Source organism: Pelophylax lessonae (genome assembly GCF_965119305.1).
Source record: "Pelophylax lessonae genome assembly, chromosome: 11".
In the NCBI taxonomy this organism is placed as follows: domain Eukaryota; kingdom Metazoa; phylum Chordata; class Amphibia; order Anura; family Ranidae; genus Pelophylax; species Pelophylax lessonae.
This window is the reverse complement of record NC_138778.1, coordinates 232,661,815-232,682,363: the sequence shown is the minus strand read 5'-3', so window position 1 is coordinate 232,682,363 and position 20,549 is coordinate 232,661,815. Positions and strand designations below refer to the sequence as shown.

Sequence of the window (20,549 nt, the reverse complement as noted above, 5' to 3'; positions counted from 1 at the left end):
GCCCCACCCACTACAGGCATCAGAAAACGACAGGAGAGGCGGATTCAAGACCAGTCCCCCTGTACAAGGAGCATGCAGGGATGTGGGAGGGGCCCAGTAGGCCCCAGCCACTACAGGTTGCCTGCAGAAAATTACAGCAAGGGGCTAAGACCAGGCACCCTGCATAAGGAGATTGAGCAGAAATGTGGGATGGGCTCAGCAGGTTCCACCCACTATAGAAAACTATAGGAGGGGATGGAGACCAGACCAACCACCCTGCACAAGGAGAGTGGGCTGAGCTGTGGGAGGGGCCCCAACAAGCACCACCCACTGCAAAAAACTACAGGAGGAGGCGGAGACAAGACCAGTCCCCCTGTACAAGGAGCATGCAGGAATGTGGGAGGGGCCCAGTAGGCCTCAGCCACTACAGGTTGCCTGCAGAAAATTACAGGAAGGGGCGGAGAAAAGACCAGGTACCCTGCATAAGGAGATTGAGCAGAAATGTGGGATGGGCTCAGCAGGTTCCACCCACTATAGAAAACTATAGGAGGGGATGGAGACCAGACCAACCACCCTGCACAAGGAGAGTGGGCTGAGCTGTGGGAGGGGCCCAGCAGGCACCACCCACTGCAAAAAACTACAGGAGGAGGCGGAGACAAGACCAGTCCCCTTGCACAGGGAAAGAGAACAGCAGTGAGCGGTCTTTATTACAGAAGTGTCACACTGGAGGATTGCACAGATCTGGAAGGAATACACAAAGCTGACTGATAAAGAGAAATAATTGTTATCTATGTTACTAATGGGTTAAACACAACATTCAGTGCTTATATGCTAATGTCAGTGTGCCAAGATTCTAGAAGAATACAGAGGACTCTTATACATAGAGGGTCTCAGTGCGTCTCTCCTGCACACCCTTGGGAGTACATCCCGCAAGATGCCCCCCCTCAGAGCAAATGCCGGCGGGGATATTTATAGCTGATTGCGGCAAATGGCTCCATTCAACAGATGAAATAAAGGAGTTCAGGTTTGCAGCACGTTCGGGGTGCGCTGGGTCGTAAATGTCCAGCTGTCTCCGCATTGCTGGGCCGGGGGTCACTTGCCCGTGTCATGTGATTGACAGAGACAGGAGGGCACCCCCAGCGTGCGAACCACCGACAACGTAGAGCGTAGGCAGCCCCACCCCAGGGGGCCACAGAAGGAGCAGCAGGTGATTATATGGTAGAAGACAAATATAGAATGGGTCCCGCAATGTCCTCTGTGTATATAAATACACTTTTATATGGAACTCCGAATATGCTTCCTATTCATTGCAAATCAATCACCTGACACTGCGCCCGGCCCAAGGCTCGCCCCTCAGAATGTCACTGAGCCCAGCCCAGGGCCCCTGGCCTCACCATGACACTGTGCCTAGCCCCGGCCCTCACCACAACACTGCGCCCAGCCCAGGGCCCTGGTCCTCCCCATGAAACTGCGCCCAGCCTAGGGCCCCAGCCCTCACCATGTGTCACTGTGCCCAGCCCAGGCCCCCCAGCCCTCACCACAACACTGAACCCAGCCCAGGGCCCCTGGCCTCACCATGACACTGTGCCTAGCCCCAGCGCTCACCACAACACTGCACCCAGCCCAGGGCCCTGGTCCTACCCATGAAACTGTGCCCAGCCTAGGGCCCCGACCCTCACCACGACACTGTGCCCAGCCCAGGGCCCCTGGCCTCATCATGTGCCACTGTGCCCAGCCCAGGCCCCCCAGCCCTCACCACAACACTGCACCCAGCCCAGGGCCCCTGGCCTCACCATGACACTGTGCCTAGCCCCAGCGCTCACCACAACACTGCACCCAGCCCAGGGCAATGTCCTCTGTGTATAAATACACTTTTATATGGAAATCCGAATATGCTTCCTATTTATTGCAAATCAATCACCTGACAGTGCGCCCGGCCCAAGGCTCGCCCCTCAGAATGTCACTGAGCCCAGCCCAGGGCCTCTGGCCTCACCATGACACTGTGCCTAGCCCCGGCCCTCACCACAACACTGCACGCAGCCCAGGGCCCCTGGCCTCACAATGACACTGTGCCTAGCCCCAGTGCTCACCACAACACTGCACCCAGCCCAGGGCCCTGGTCCTACCCATGAAACTGTGCCCAGCCCAGGGCCCCGGCCCTCACCACAAAACTGCGCCCAGCCCAGGGCCCCTGGCCTCACCATGACACTGTGCCTAGCCCCGGCCCTCACCACACAACACTGCACCCAGCCCAGGGCCCTGGTCCTCCCCATGAAACTGCTCCCAGCCTAGGGCCCCGGCCCTCACCACGACACTGTGCCCAGCCCAGGGCCCCTGGCCTCATCATGACACTGCGCCTAGCCCCAGCCCTCATCACACAACACTGCACCCAGACCAGGGCCCTGGTCCTCCCAATTAAACTGCGCCCAGCCTGGGGCCCCGGCCCTCACCATGTGCCACTGTGCCCAGCCCAGGCCCCCCAGCCCACACCACAACACTGCACCCAGCCCAGGGCCCCTGGCCTCACCATGACACTGTGCCTAGCCCCAGCGCTCACCACAACAATGCACCCAGCCCAGGGCCCTGGTCCTACCCATGAAACTGTGCCCAGCCCAGGGCCCTGGTCCTACCCATGAAACTGTGCCCAGCCCAGGGCCCCAGCCCTCACCACAACACTGCACCCAGCCCAGGGCCCCTGGCCTCACCATGACACTGTGCCTAGCCCCAGCGCTCACCACAATACTGCACCAAGCCTAGGGCCCTGGTCCTACCCATGAAACTGTGCCCAGCCCAGGGCCCTGGCCGTCACCACAACACTGCACCCAGCCCAGGGCCCCAGCCCTCACCACAACACTGCACCCAGCCCAGGGCCCTGGTCCTCCCCATGAAACTGCACCCAGCTCAGGGCCCCAGCCCTCACCACGACACTGCACCCAGCCCAGGGCCCTGGTCCTCCCCATGAAACTGTCCCCAGCTCAGGGTCCCAATCCTCACCACGACACTGTGCCCAGCCCAGGTCCCCCAGCCCTCACCACGACATTGCGCCCAGCCCAGGTCCTCCCCATGAAACTGTCCCCAGCTCAGTCCTCACCACGACACTGCGCCCAGCCCAGGTCCCCCAGCCCTCACCACGACATTGCGCCCAGCCCAGGGCCCCGGCCCTCACAATGACACTGCACCCACCCTAGAGCCCTGGCCCTCACAATGACACTGCACCCAGCCCAGGGCCCCAGCCCTCATGATGACACTGCACCCACCCTAGAGCCCTGGCCCTCACTATGACACTGCACCCACCCTAGAGCCCTGGCCCTCACTATGACACTGCACCCAGCCCAGGGCCCTGGCCCTCACAATGACACCACCCAGTCCAGACCCCCCGGCCCCTCAAAATGACACTGCACCCAGCCCAGGGCCCCGGACCTCACAATAACACTGCGCTCTGACCAGGGCACCGGCCAGCCCATGGCCCCGGACCCAGCCCATGGCCCCGGCCCTCACCATGACACTATCCCCCAGCCCAGGGCCCCAGCCCTCATGATGACACTGCACCCACCCTAGAGCCCTGGCCCTCACTATGACACTGCACCTGGCCCTCACAATGACACCACCCAGTCCAGACCCCCCGGCCCCTCAAAATGACACTGCACCCAGCCCAGGGCCCCGGACCTCACAATAACACTGCGCTCTGACCAGGGCACCGGCCAGCCCATGGCCCCGGACCCAGCCCATGGCCCCGGCCCTCACCATGACACTATCCCCCAGCCCAGGGCCCTGGCTCTCACCATCTCCCTCCCCCCCCCCCACTGACAGAGAAGGACGGATGGCTGATGTATACAAAGCCATCCGTCTGTCTTCCCTGAAGTGATCACAGAGACCATGCGATCCTTCTATATAAGATCACATGTCTCTGTGATGATCTCACTAGCCACGCCTCTCCACAGTTAGAATCACTCCCCTAGGCTTACATTTAACCCCTTGATCACCCCCAGTATTAACCCCTTCCCTGCCAGTGTCATTAGTACAGTGACAGTGCATATTTTTAGCACTGATTACTGTAGAAATGTCACTGGTCCCCCCCAAAAGTGTAAAAAATGTCAGTCAGGGGTCCGATCTGTCCGCTGCAATGTCGCAGTCCCGCAAAAAAATTGCAGATCGCCACCATTACTAGTAAAAAAAAATAAATAAAAATGACAAAAATCTTTCCCCTACTTTTTAGACGTGATACCTTTTGCACAAACCAATCTAAATACGCTTATTGGGATTTTTTTTTTTACCAAAAATATGTAGCAGAATACATTTTGGCCTGATGAAAAAATTTGATTTTTCAATTTTTTTTGGAATGTTATGTAGTAGAAATTGAAAAATATATTTTTTTTTTTCAGAATTGTCGTTATTTTTTTATTTATAGCGCACAAAATAAAAATCGCACAGGTAATCAAATACCACCAAAAGAAAGCTCTATTTGTGGGGGGGGGGGGGGGGAAAGGACATCAATTTTATTTGGGTACAGCGTCACCCGACCGCACAATTATCAGTAAAAAAAAAAAATAAAAATGACATAAATCTTTCCCCTAGTTTGTAGACGTGATACCTTTTGCGCAAACCAATCAAAATATGCCTATTGGGATTTTTTTTTACCAAAAATATGTAGCAGAAAACAAACTGACCTAAAATGATAAAAATAATTCGATTTTTGAATTTTTTTTATTGGGAATGTTATAAAGCAGAATGTGAAAAATATTTTTTTTTTTTCAGAATTGAAGCTCTTTTTTTGTTTACAGTGCACAAAATAAAAATCGCACAGGTGATCAAATACCGCCAAAAGAAAGCTCTATTTGTGGGGGGGGGAGGACATCAATTTTATTTGGGAACAGCGTTGCACGACCGCGCAATTGTCAGTTAAAGAAAAAAAATTACTTAAATCGTTCCCCTAGTTTGTAGACGTGATACCTTTTGCGCAAACCAATCAAATTACGCCTATTGGGATTTTCTTTTTACCAAAAATATGTAGCAGAATACAAATTGGCCTGATGAAAAAATTAGATTTTTACATTTTTTTTTTTTTGGAGTGTTATATAGTAGAAAGTGAAAAATATTGTTTTTTTATTTTTTTCAGAATTGTCACTCTTTTTTTTTTTAGCGAAAAAAACTAAAAATTGCAAAGGTGATCAAACACTACTAAAAGAAAGCTCTATTTGTGGGAAAAAAAAGGACTTCAATTTATCTTGGGTAGAGCGTCGTACGACCGCACATTTGTCAGTTAAAGTAACGCAGTGCCGTTATCCCACCGCTTAGGTCTTTGACCTTACCATATTTCTTTCAGTACACTTGGTTATGTTTTGCGACTTCTGGTGACATCACTTTCATGCGTGATATATACGCCACTGACGGCGCCATTGCAAGCGGGCACAGTGAGTTCCCTTTTAGGGGCACCTGGGTGTTGGCTACGCCTGATGGGTCTTCCTTCTGGGTCACCACCCCCATTGTTCCTTGAACTTGTCCATTGACATGGTTTGCATTGTTACTGTAACCAGTTCACCTTTGTTACCAATATTACGAATGTAACCTCTCCTACTCAAGTTGTACAATGTTGCGTTGTACCTATTTCTGTTTTTCAATAAAATGTTTGAACAAAAAACAAAAAAAAAAAGTAACGCAGTGCCGAATCACAAAAAATGGCCTGGTCATTAAGGGGGAAAATCTTCCAGTCCAGAAGTGGTTAACAAAGACGTAGCAGAATACATTTTGGCCAGAATTTATGAAGAAATTTGATTTTTTAAATGTTTTTATTGGATAGGTTTTGTAACAGAAAGTAAAAAATATAGATGTTTTTTTTTTTCAAACCTTGTTTTTTTTTTTTTTTTGTTTATATCGCAAAAAAAATAAAAACCCAGCGTGATCAAATACCACCTAAACGAAAGCTCCATTTGTGGGAAAAAATGATATAAATATTATTTGAGTACAGCGTTGTATGACCGCGCAATTACGCAGTGCCGAATCACAAAAAGTGGCCGGGTTATGAAGAGAGTAAAACCTTCCTGAGCTTCTGGATAAGACCGCATTCACACTGAATTGGCACGACTTCGGGGGCGACCTGTGAAGTTGCGTGCACCGCGACTTCGCCGCGACTTGCACGGACTTCATATAATGAATGTCTATGCAAGTCGCTCCGAGGTCGCCCCGAAGTAGTACAGGACCCTTTTTCTAAGTCGGAGAGACTTGTGTCACTCCTATTAGAACCGGTCCTGTAGCACTGCATGGACCGCGATGGACCGCGACTTGTCAGGTTGACAAGTTGCCTGACAAGTCGCGGCAGTGTGAATGGAGACTAAAAGATGGAGCTTTTCTGAAAATTTATACTGTTGCGACACGTCAGGTATTTCTGTTTGCTGTAATGTATTTCATATTGCTTGGTATACTGGGAAACCAGCGCTGTGATCAGAGGGGTAACCTTAGCCGGCCAACACTCCATGTTGTGTATTTGGTTAGCCTGGCTTCTCAAGGGTTAATCTGGGTGAGTCTGGGCATTCCCCAAGTTCAGCAGCTGGTGTTCCTAATGGGGGGGGGGGGGGGGCTGGCAGGGGTGGCTGCCCACTGTAAGGTGATAGTCTGCTAATGAATATGAGATATTTGCTGATAATACCATGGCACTCAGGGGAGACCGGAGGAGACCTCACTGTCCATCCAGAACCAGCTCTGCCAATACTACCGCCTCCACCCCATACTGATCCACATAGAAATACAATGCAGAGGGAATTTTTAAAAATTGTTAGGAGCAAAATTGAATACAGAAAACCCCCCAAGTGTCAGTGTGTCATTGTTCTGGGACCCCCAAGTGTCAGTGTGTCATTGTTCTGGGACCCACAGGTGTCAGTGTGTCATTGTTCTGGACCCCCAAGTGTCAGCGTGTCATTGTTCTGGACCCCCAAGTGTCAGTGTGTCATTGTTCTGGGACCCCCAAGTGTCAGTGTGTCATTGTTCTGGGACCCTTAAGTGTCAGTATGTCATTGTTCCGGACCCCCAAGTGTCAGTGTATCATTGTTCTGGACCCCCAGTGTCAGTGTGTCATTGTTCTGGGATCCCCAAATGTCAGGGCGTCATTGTTCTGGGACCACCAAGTGTCCTCTCTCTCCCTGATCTGTCACTTCTCCCCTCTCCCTGAACTGTCACTTCTCCCCTCTCCCTGATCTGTCACTTCTCCCCTCTCCCTGGACTGTCACTTCTCCCCTCTCCCTGGACTGTCACTTTTCCCTTCTCCCTGATCTGGTACTTCTCCATTCTCCCTGATGTGTCACTTCTCCCCTCTCCCTAAACTGTCACTTCTCCACCAAACTGTAACTTCTCCTCTCTCCATGATCATTTACTTCACCCTTCTCCCAGAACTGTCACTTCACCCTTCTCCCAGAACTGTCACTTCACCCTTCTCCCAGAACTGTCACTTGCACCTTCCCAGTACCTTATCCTACAACCGTCTCAATGTGAACTTTTTGTATGATTCCCTTCCCTCCATCCTGGAAAATCTAAAAATATTGTGACAGAGAAGAGAGCGGTGGAGAGTGGGCGGCAGAGGGTGACATGATTTGATGAGACAGGCCATGTTTTCAGTTGCCCATGGAGCGCCAATCGCAATAATGAAGCAGAAAAGCTGCAGGAAACGCGTTGGGATCAGACAGCTGCTGGGAGCGGAGGATGGGGCGAGTGTTGGAGGCTATGCTCCGGCCCGGCTCAAACCTCCTGAGTCTTAGAAAAATACTATTTTTATCATGTTAGCAGTAGTCACAGGAAGATGGGGGGGGGGGGGGGGGCAAACCTGCTGTGTCAATTTATGTGGTGTCATAATCAGTGATGATTGGTCAATGGATTCTGAAGTTCCTAAAGAGAACCTGTCATGTAAAACAAAAATCCGCACACACTATAGCTGACTAATTAGGTCAGATCAGATGTTTCCGCCTGTCTAACAATGTGCGGAAAAATGTTACAATGTGACAATAATTTGGCTGTGGAAACGCTCACATTGAATCATTTTCAGCGGCGGCCAGGCTGGGGGTGGGGTCTAACGATGATCTGATTCCAAGGAGCTTCTTTGCCACGGCGCGGGGAACAAAGACTGATTACTTGGCAATGAGATCATGAATGCAAAAAGTCAGAAGTGATTTGTCTCAGCAAAACCTTTCTGTGTATCTGTGGATGAAAGTTGGAAGGGCAGAACCTTCTGCCATGTGCTGACTGCTGGCTGTGTCTACACCAGAGGCAATTTCTCCTCACTTCCTGTTCTGGTGTCCCCCCCATCACACCTTGAAACACAAGATGTCCCCAGCCACCTGCAACAAAACCCAACTCAAACCCCGGCGTTCTGCCAAAAAACTCCAACTGGCCAAAATCTCCAACCACATCACTTCCGGTGACTCTCCAGAAGCAATCATTGGAGGTTTTCGACAAGTTGGTGTTTTCACAGAACACCGGCAGCGTATATACTACGGGGTACACAATATAATGAATGGACATTCTTAGTCAGCCAGCTACTAACCAACAACATGGCCACCTCAGAGGCGGCGACAACTTTTTACTTCCTTACCCGGTGTTCTGTCAAAACAGCCAACTCTTCGTGTACCGGAGTGTATAGGCCAGTGGCGGCCTGTAAATTAGGGGTGCAGGGGCACCGTCCCCCCTATCCATGTGTCCGGCCCCCTAATATACATGCAGGGCACCGGACGCATGGATTCCAATGGGGTATGTTTTTTTTTTTTTTTTACATTACTACAGTAATCAGTGCTAAAAAATATGCACTGTTACTGTACTAATGACATTGGCAGGGAAGGGGTTAACACCAGGGGCGATCAAAGGGTTAAGTGTGCTCCTAGGGGGTGCTTTCTAACTGTGCGGGGGATGGACTTACTGGATGAACACAGAGATCTGCGTTCCTAAATAGGAGGAACACAGGATCCCTTTGTTAATCTCTGACAGAATAGCGGTCTGCCCAGTGGTGGCTGGTGCATTTGGGGGCGCAGGGTCGCCGCCCCCCCTATCCATGTTTCCGGCCCCCTAATCTACATGCAGGGCGCCGGACGCATGGATTCCAATGATGTTTTTTTTTTAAGCACCTGATTAGAGCGATAAGCTCTAATAGGCCTCAAAAAAGGGTGGGCTCGGGGCGCAGAGCACTGCGCCCCGAGCCCACCCAGTTGTATGACAATAGCGAATGAATATTCACTATTATCACACTGATTTTCCTCCCAGCCAATCAGGAAGTGGGTCGTGAGACCCCTTTCTTGATAGGCTGAAAAGAGAAGCGATTTTACTGGCCATTGGCCAGAAAGAGGGAGGAGACATAGGGCCGGAAGAGATTTACAGCCGCTCGGGAAAGGAGGAGGTAAGGATGCTGGCTGTCTGGCTGGGCAGCCAGCTGTCCATCCCGGGAGGGGGTGGTAAATTTGACTGCTGGCCTGCTGGCCCCGCCAATTTTCATGCACCAGACGCCACTGGTATACACTACGGGGTACACAATACCCCGTAGTGGACATTCTTAGGCAGCTCGCTACTAACCAACAACATGGCCGCCTCCGGGGCGGCGACAACTTTTTACTTCCTTACCCGGTGTTCTGTCAAAACCGCCAACTCTTCGTGTACCGGAGCGTATAGGCTGCCGATGTTCTGTGAAAACACCAACCCGTTGAAATTTCCAATTATTGCTGCTGGAGAGTCACCAGAAGTGATTTATGTCATTTTTATTTTATATTTTTACTAGTAATGGCGGCGATCAGTGATTTTTAGCGGGACTGCGACAATACAGCGGACAGATCGGACCCCTAACTGACATTTTTGGGGGGACCAATGACATTACTACAGTAATCAGTACTATACATATGCACTGTCACTGTACTAATGACACTGGCAGGGAAGGGGGTAACACCAGGGTCGATCAAAGGGTTAAATGTGTCCCTAGGGGGTGCTTTCTAACTGTGCGGGGAATGGGCATATGGAATGAACACAGATATCTGTGTTCATAAATAAGAGGAACACAGCATCCCTGTGTTCATTGCTGACAGAACAGCAGTCAGCCGTGTTTACAATGGCAGACCGTCGTTCTGTCTCCACGGAGAGCGATCGCGGGTCCCCGGCGGCAATCGAGTCCGTCGGACCTGCAGATCGATTTCTGGTGTATGGGACTGCAACCTTTTTTTCACAGACTTTAAATCATTTATTGATGGACTGTATATACTGTGTATATATATATATATATATATATATATATATATAAGAAAATATGAGCCCATCATAATTTATTATATATAGATGATTTTTACACTGTTTTCAGATATTTATGCATCATATGAATGCACTTTATTGAAGGAGAGCGCTGCACATTTATGTGACTAGAACATTACCGAATACTCCCATCAGCCATAACATTACCGAATACTCCCATCAGACATAACATTACCGAATACACCCATCAGCCATAACATTACCGAATACACCCATCAGACATAACATTACCGAATACACCCATCAGCCATAACATTACCGAATACACCCATCAGCCATAACATTACCGAATACACCCATCAGCCATAATATTACCGAATACTCCCATCAGCCATAACATTACCGAATACTCCCATCAGCCATAACATTACCGAATACTCCCATCAGACATAACATTACCGAATACACCCATCAGACATAACATTACCGAATACTCCCATCAGCCATAACATTACCGAATACACCCATCAGCCATAACATTACCGAATACACCCATCAGCCATAACATTACCGAATACACCCATCAGCCATAACATTACCGAATACACCCATCAGCCATAACATTACCGAATACACCCATCAGACATAACATTACCGAATACACCCATCAGCCATAACATTACCGAATACACCCATCAGCCATAACATTACCGAATACTCCCATCAGCCATAACATTACCGAATACACCCATCAGCCATAACATTACCGAACACACCCATCAGCCATAACATTACCGAATACTCCCATCAGCCATAACATTACCGAATACTCCCATCAGCCATAACATTACCGAATACACCCATCAGCCATAACATTACCGAATACACCCATCAGCCATAACATTACCGAATACACCCATCAGCCATAACATTACCGAATACACCCATCAGCCATAACATTACCGAATACACCCATCAGCCATAACATTACCGAATACTCCCGTCAGCCATAACATTACCGAATACACCCATCAGACATAACATTACCGAATACACCCATCAGCCATAACATTACCGAATACACCCATCAGCCATAACATTACCGAATACTCCCATCAGCCATAACATTACCGAATACTCCCATCAGCCATAACATTACCGAATACACCCATCAGCCATAACATTACCGAATACACCCATCAGCCATAACATTACCGAATACACCCATCAGCCATAACATTACCGAATACACCCATCAGCCATAACATTACCAAATACACCCATCAGACATAACATTACCGAATACACCCATCAGCCATAACATTACCGAATACTCCCATCAGCCATAACATTACCGAATACACCCATCAGCCATAACATTACCGAATACTCCCATCAGACATAACATTACCGAATACTCCCATCAGACATAACATTACCGAATACACCCATCAGCCATAACATTACCGAATACACCCATCAGCCATAACATTACCGAATACACCCATCAGACATAACATTACCGAATACACCCATCAGCCATAACATTACCGAATACACCCATCAGCCATAACATTACCGAATACTCCCATCAGCCATAACATTACCGAATACACCCATCAGCCATAACATTACCGAATACTCCCATCAGCCATAACATTACCGAATACTCCCATCAGCCATAACATTACCGAATACACCCATCAGCCATAACATTACCGAATACTCCCATCAGCCATAACATTACCGAATACTCCCATCAGCCATAACATTACCGAATACACCCATCAGCCATAACATTACCGAATACTCCCATCAGCCATAACATTACCGAATACTCCCATCAGCCATAACATTACCGAATACTCCCATCAGCCATAACATTACCGAATACACCCATCAGCCATAACATTACCGAATACTCCCATCAGCCATAACATTACCGAATACTCCCATCAGCCATAACATTACCGAATACACCCATCAGCCATAACATTACCGAATACACCCATCAGCCATAACATTACCGAATACACCCATCAGACATAACATTACCGAATACTCCCATCAGCCATAACATTACCGAATACACCCATCAGCCATAACATTACCGAATACTCCCATCAGCCATAACATTACCGAATACACCCATCAGCCATAACATTACCGAATACACCCATCAGCCATAACATTACCGAATACACCCATCAGCCATAACATTACCGAATACACCCATCAGACATAACATTACCGAATACTCCCATCAGCCATAACATTACCGAATACACCCATCAGCCATAACATTACCGAATACTCCCATCAGCCATAACATTACCGAATACACCCATCAGCCATAACATTACCGACTACACCCATCAGCCATAACATTACCGAATACACCCATCAGCCATAACATTACCGAATACTCCCATCAGCCATAACATTACCGAATACTCCCATCAGCCATAACATTACCGAATACTCCCGTCAGCCATAACATTACCGAATACACCCATCAGCCATAACATTACCGAATACACCCATCAGCCATAACATTACCGAATACACCCATCAGACATAACATTACCGAATACACCCATCAGCCATAACATTACCGAATACTCCCATCAGACATAACATTACCGAATACACCCATCAGCCATAACATTACCGAATACTCCCATCAGCCATAACATTACCGAATACACCCATCAGCCATAACATTACCGAATACTCCCATCAGCCATAACATTACCGAATACTCCCATCAGCCATAACATTACCGAATACACCCATCAGCCATAACATTACCGAATACACCCATCAGCCATAACATTACCGAATACTCCCATCAGCCATAACATTACCAAATACACCCATCAGCCATAACATTACCAAATACACCCATCAGCCATAACATTACCGAATACTCCCATCAGACATAACATTACCGAATACTCCCATCAGCCATAACATTACCGAATACTCCCATCAGACATAACATTACCGAATACACCCATCAGACATAACATTACCGAATACTCCCATCAGCCATAACATTACCGAATACTCCCATCAGCCATAACATTACCGAATACACCCATCAGCCATAACATTACCGAATACTCCCATCAGCCATAACATTACCGAATACTCCCATCAGCCATAACATTACCGAATACTCCCATCAGCCATAACATTACCGAATACTCCCATCAGCCATAACATTACCGAATACACCCATCAGACATAACATTACCGAATACACCCATCAGACATAACATTACCGAATACACCCATCAGCCATAACATTACCGAATACTCCCATCAGCCATAACATTACCGAATACACCCATCAGCCATAACATTACCGAATACTCCCATCAGCCATAACATTACCGAATACTCCCATCAGCCATAACATTACCGAATACACCCATCAGACATAACATTACCGAATACACCCATCAGCCATAACATTACCGAATACTCCCATCAGCCATAACATTACCGAATACACCCATCAGACATAACATTACCGAATACACCCATCAGACATAACATTACCGAATACACCCATCAGCCATAACATTACCGAATACTCCCATCAGCCATAACATTACCGAATACACCCATCAGCCATAACATTACCGAATACTCCCATCAGCCATAACATTACCGAATACTCCCATCAGCCATAACATTACCGAATACACCCATCAGCCATAACATTACCGAATACACCCATCAGCCATAACATTACCGAATACACCCATCAGCCATAACATTACCAAATACACCCATCAGACATAACATTACTGAATACTCCCATCAGCCATAATATTACCGAATACTCCCATCAGCCATAACATTACCAAATACTCCCATCAGCCATAACATTACCGAATACACCCATCAGACATAACATTACCGAATACTCCCATCAGCCATAACATTACCGAATACACCCATCAGACATAACATTACCGAATACACCCATCAGCCATAACATTACCGAATACACCCATCAGCCATAACATTACCAAATACACCCATCAGACATAACATTACTGAATACTCCCATCAGCCATAATATTACCGAATACTCCCATCAGCCATAACATTACCGAATACTCCCATCAGCCATAACATTACCGAATACTCCCATCAGCCATAACATTACCGAATACTCCCATCAGCCATAACATTACCGAATACACCCATCAGACATAACATTACCGAATACACCCATCAGACATAACATTACCGAATACTCCCATCAGACATAACATTACCGAATACACCCATCAGCCATAACATTACCGAATACTCCCATCAGCCATAACATTACCGAATACTCCCATCAGCCATAACATTACCGAATACACCCATCAGCCATAACATTACCGAATACACCCATCAGCCATAACATTACCAAATACTCCCATCAGCCATAACATTACCGAATACTCCCATCAGCCATAATATTACCGAATACTCCCATCAGCCATAACATTACCAAATACACCCATCAGCCATAACATTACCAAATACACCCATCAGCCATAACATTACCGAATACTCCCATCAGCCATAACATTACCGAATACACCCATCAGACATAACATTACCGAATACTCCCATCAGCCATAACATTACCGAATACACCCATCAGCCATAACATTACCGAATACACCCATCAGCCATAACATTACCAAATACACCCATCAGACATAACATTACTGAATACTCCCATCAGCCATAATATTACCGAATACTCCCATCAGCCATAACATTACCAAATACTCCCATCAGCCATAACATTACCGAATACACCCATCAGACATAACATTACCGAATACACCCATCAGACATAACATTACCGAATACACCCATCAGACATAACATTACCGAATACTCCCATCAGCCATAACATTCTGACCACTGACAGGCAAAGTGATTATCATTATTAAGATTATCTGATTTTCATTGGTTGAGCCAGATGTCTTTTTTCAACCTAACAATGTAACTGTAACTATGTAACATCTGAAAGTGGGTGGGAAAAAAAAAATTGCCATTGGTCCCCATCCCCCCAGCCCCTTTTTTCTTTTCTTTTTTTTTATTTTGTTTTGTTTTGTTTGTTTTCTATTTTTTCACTTTTTGGGTAGTTAAAATGGATTGGGCGGGAGAGATTATGTTTCTAGGATTATGCTTGAAAAGCCTTATCACAGTGGAATTGTACAGGAAGGGAAGAAAATCTTTATTGAAACATTTCCTTTTTGATTTATATATAGTATAGTATGGATTTTAATGTGTTTTTCTTCTCCTTTTTTCTTATTTTCTATGGTTTATTAATGAGCCTGTGATGTATTTGGATGGATAAACCCATTTTAAAATTCTCAATAAAAATTATATTTGAAAAAAGAAAAGTGGGTGGAAAATTTTAGGCAGCAAGTGAACATGTTGTCCTTGAAGTTGATATTTTGAAAGCAGAAAACACGGACAAGTGTAAGGATTTGAGGGACTTTGACAAGGACCACATTGTAATGGCTGGACAACTGGGTCAGAGCAGCTCTTGTGGGATGTTCCTGGTCTGCAGTAGTCAAAGACCAACCATAAGGGGTCCAAGGAAGGAAAACCGACCAACCAGTGACAGGGTCATGGGAGGTCAAGAATCACTGATGGAGGTGGGGAGGGAAGGCTGGAGCTGTAGTCCGATCCAATACAAGAAATACTATAGAGACTGATGTGACTCAGTGTTCTCTGTACAGCACTGCGGTATATGTCAGAGATATATAAATGTATAATAATAATAGTGTGTGACTGTGGGGGAGGGGACATTAGAGTGTAAGCTCCTATGGTACAAAGACTGATGTGACTGTGGAGGAGGGGACATTAGAGTGTAAGCTCCTCTGGTACAGAGACTGATGTGACTGTGGGAGAGGGGACATTAGAGTGTAAGCTCCTCTGGTGCAGAGACTGATGTGACTGTGGGAGAGGGGACATTAGAGTGTAAGCTCCTCTGGTACAGAGACTGATGTGACTGTGAGGGAGGGGACATTAGAGTGTAAGCTCCTCTGGTACAGAGACTGATGTGACTGTGGGGGAGGGGACATTAGAGTGTAAGCTCCTCTGGTGTAGAGACGGATGTGACTCGATGTTCTCTGTACAGCACTGCGGTATATGTATAGATATATAAAATACTGTAATAACATTAATTAGAGTTATGTCATTCTGATTTCTTTCCAGAGACAAACTGCTCTTACTTCAAGCATTTCACGTCTGGAGAAAACGCGGAGATATTACAGGTCACCACCCAGAAAGGTAGGTAGACATATGCTGAGATACCGGCTAGAAAAGGATTACAGCGCTGTATACAAGTGCGCCCCAAAAAATACTTTTACAATCCTTAATGTGCTGTACATAGGTGTGGGCATCCTATTGCATTAGCGTGTGCATCCCAAAGCTCAAACACGCATGCGTTTGTGTGTGTATATATATATATATATATATATATATATATATATATATATACACACACACAGTATCTCACAAAAGTAAGTACACCCCTGACATTTCTGTAAATATTTTATTCTATCTTTTCATGTGACAACACTGAAGAAATTACACTTTGCTACAATGTAAAGTAGTGAGTGTACAGCTTGTATAACAGTGTAAATTTGCTGTCCCCTCAAAATAACTCAACACACAGCCATTAATGTCTAAACCGCTGGCAACAAAAGTCAGTACACCCCTAAGTGACAATGTCCAAATTGGGCCCAATTCGCCATTTTCCCTCCCCTGGTGTCATGTGACTCGTTAGTGTTACAAGGTCTCAGGTGTGAATGGGGAGCAGGTGTGGTAAATTTGGTGTTATCGCTCTCACTCTCTCATACTGGTCATTAGAAGTTCAACATGGAACCTCATAGCAAAGAACTCTCTGAGGATCTGAAAAAAAGAATTGTTGCTCTACTTAAAGATGGCCTAGGCTATAAGATGATTGCCAAGACCCTGAAACTGACCTGCAGCACGGTGGCCAAGACCATACAGCGGTTTTGTAATGGTTAGCGAACCTCAATCAGGTTCAAAATAGATTTCTTGCTGCTGGATCTGATTAGATAGGTAATTAGAGTGCATGCACGAGGATATCACAGACTGACACACATGTTCAGGTAAATGATACTTCCTGTTTATTTCTAATGGACAGCCTATTATATAGTTAGTAGGCGGTGTCATATGTTAGTACGTCATAAGAATAATATTAGCATAATACTGATTATTTGCAGCTTTCTGATTAGTCATGTCCGTTATAAGGTGGTCCCCTTCGAGTTTATGAATGTTATCTTCTCTTGAAGGCACTGTGCCAAGGCTCCATCTTTCTTCTCACATTCCATTGTCGGTGGTGGGGGTATCTAGTAACGGCCATTTTGAGTAAGGAAGACAGAGAAAAGATATGTATATGTACAGAAAAACAGACATAGAAAAATAGACATTTTGCTTAATTCACAAATGTTCATCACATTCCTAAACAGTTTAACAGGACAGGTTCCACTCAGAACAGGCCTCACCATGGTCAACCAAAGGAGTTAAGTGCACGTTCTCAGCGTCATATCCAGAGGTTGTCTTTGGGAAATAGACGTATGAGTGCTTCCAGCATTACTGCAGAGGTTGAAGGGGTGGGGGGTCAGCCTGTCAGTGCTCAGACCATACGCCGCACACTGCATCAAATTGGTCTGCATGGCTGTCATCCCAGAAGGAAGCCTCTTCTAAAGATAATGGACAAGAAAGCCCGCAATCAGTTTGCTGAAGACAAGTAGACTAAGGACATGGATTACTGGAACCATCTCCTGTGCTCTGATGAGACCAAGATAAACTTATTTGGTGTCAGATGGTGTCAGGCGTGTGTGGCGGCAACCAGGTGAGGAGTACAAAGACAAGTGTGTCTTCCTACAGTCAGGCATGGTGGTGGGAGTGTCATGGTCTGGGCTGCATGAGTGCTGCCGACACTGGGGAGCTACAGATCATTGAGGGAACCATGAATGCCAACATGTACTGTGACATACTGAAGCAAAGCATGGACAGCATTTCAACATGATAACGACCCCAAATGCACCTCCAAGACAACCACTGAGGGTAAAGGTGATGGACTGGCCAAGCATGTCTCCAGACCTAAACCCTATTAAGCATCTGTGGGGCATCCTCAAACGGAAGGTGGAGGAGCGCAAGGTCTCTAACATCCACCAGCTCCGTGATGTCGTCATGGACATTGTCACTTAGGGGTGTACTCACTTTTGTTGCCAGCGGTTTAGACATTAATGGCTGTGTGTTGAGTTATGTTGAGGGGACAGCAAATTTACACTGTTATACAAGCTGTACACTCACTACTTTACATTGTAGCAAAGTGTCATTTCTTCAGTGTTGTCACATGAAAAGATAGAATAAAATATTTACAAAAATGTGAGGGGTGTACTTTGAGATACTGTATATATACAGTAAACCCCCCTCCATTGCGGGGGTTACGTTCCGGACCCAGCCGCGAAAAGTGAAATTCCGCGAAATAGAAAAACCCTATTAAAATGCATTGTAGGCATGATTTTTTTACTGTCACTGTACGTGTAGAAGCATTTTAAGGTCTTTAAACACACTTTTAAAACAATAGAAACTCATTTAAACACATAAAAGATACTTAGAGACAGAGCAAGAGCTATGAAAAACACAAAAATCTTTCATTTTTAATGATTTATATAGTAAAATAACATTACAGAAAAAAACGTGAATTACCGGGACCGCAAAAACTGAACCGCGATGGAGCGGGGGATTACTGTATATACATATATATATATATATATCTGCACAGGGTGATTGTACCTGTACCTGGCGCACCCTTTGCGCAGGACTATGGTGCTTTAATTGTTAACCCCACTGTGTTAATACTATAAAAAATTCTAAACCAATATTGTTTCAATAAAGTGTTTCAACAAACATGGTTTGTAACCAAGTACGATAAAAAGTGCTATGATTCTTCCATAGGCACCCACATGTATAATAAATCAAATTATTTAATCAAACCTATAACAAATGTAACAACAAAAGTACTACATTGCTTCCACGATTTCCCACAAGTACATTAATCAGTCATTCGTTTTCGCAGTCCAAAATGTCAAAATTAATTAATATAAGAAAATAAAGTGCCAAAATTATATAAATTTGATGTGAAAAAGTAGTGTATTCTTCCATCTTCAAGTGTTGTTACCACATCAAGCGAATAATCCGCCACCACTTATGTTAAACTCACTCACCAGATGTAATGGCCGGTAATATGATAAACCAGCAAACAGGTGCTTTTCTCCACAAGGAGTGACAGTCCGCAAATCTCTTGATCCATCATTTAAAACAATCCTCTCCCCACCCCAGGGGCTGACTGGCAACTTTAGGCCCGGGGGACAAGTATAAACCAGAGGCCCATGGTGCCTCTTCCCACTCTCCCTCTTCCTGGCCTCCCCCTGACCCCCATTTTAGGCTGAAGCTTCGCTCCAGGTACTCTCTCTTACTCACTGGCCGAATCCAGGTTCCTGACCTGGCCAGCAGGGTGGAGCTGGGACAGCTTGGTCGGGGCTGGTCAGAGGAGGAGAGTCCCCAGTGGGGCATGGAACCGGCCTCAGCTCAGACACAGTTTACACCATTCATATTAGGGGGGGGAGGCCTCCGCTCTGTCCTTGTCTTCATCCCGCACTCAGTAGGTCAGCGGCAGGGACTTTTTACTTCTCTTTACCAGGTATCCTTTAGGTATGTCTGTGGCAGAAGCAGTGCAGCCTTTTTACAGGGCATTAGAGTGGCCCGGGGGGGGGGGGGGGGGGAATTGCCCCCTTGCCCTCTGACCCTGTCCTCCCCTGCCTCTCCCACTCTCAATGGATATGCCAGGCGAGAAGAAATCAATGGAAGAGAAAAGAACACAGCATAGCATAAAATCGTTTTGTAGCACTGCCCCCTAGAGGATTGCTGGATTTCACACTTACGGGCCCCCCTGGGTTTCCATTAGCAATCCTTTTGTTTTCCTTCTTGGCTCCTTCAATAAACAATCCAGGGGTATGTAGTTGTTTTTGTGTTTTATTGATAAATTAGGGATGGGAGAAGGGAATAGTGGGATACTCCGAATTAACTATTCACAAGATTTGAGGACGTCTATCTCTTGGTACAGCCAGGCTGTTGATCCACCTTGCCACTGAGGTGAATTTAGCTTTAAGTCTCTTTTCCAGATGACTTGATGAACAAAGTTTATCTTCAGGACACTCTCCTTAGTATCCTCTTTCTTGGCTGCTGACACCTGTCCACTGACTATCCTACTCTTGGGGTGGCCCCCCTCA

At 46.4% G+C, this 20,549-nt stretch overlaps 1 protein-coding gene across 1 annotated transcript in view; it reads left to right on the top strand.

Annotated features, from left to right (window-relative positions):
• The window catches only part of CACNG1 (calcium voltage-gated channel auxiliary subunit gamma 1), a 94,929-nt gene that overhangs the window by 31,921 nt on the left and 42,459 nt on the right, over positions 1-20,549 (top strand). The window contains exon 2 of the mRNA XM_082272117.1: positions 16,435-16,509. Within this exon, the coding sequence (XP_082128243.1) occupies positions 16,435-16,509 (75 nt within the window). The remainder of the gene's footprint in view (positions 1-16,434; positions 16,510-20,549) is intronic.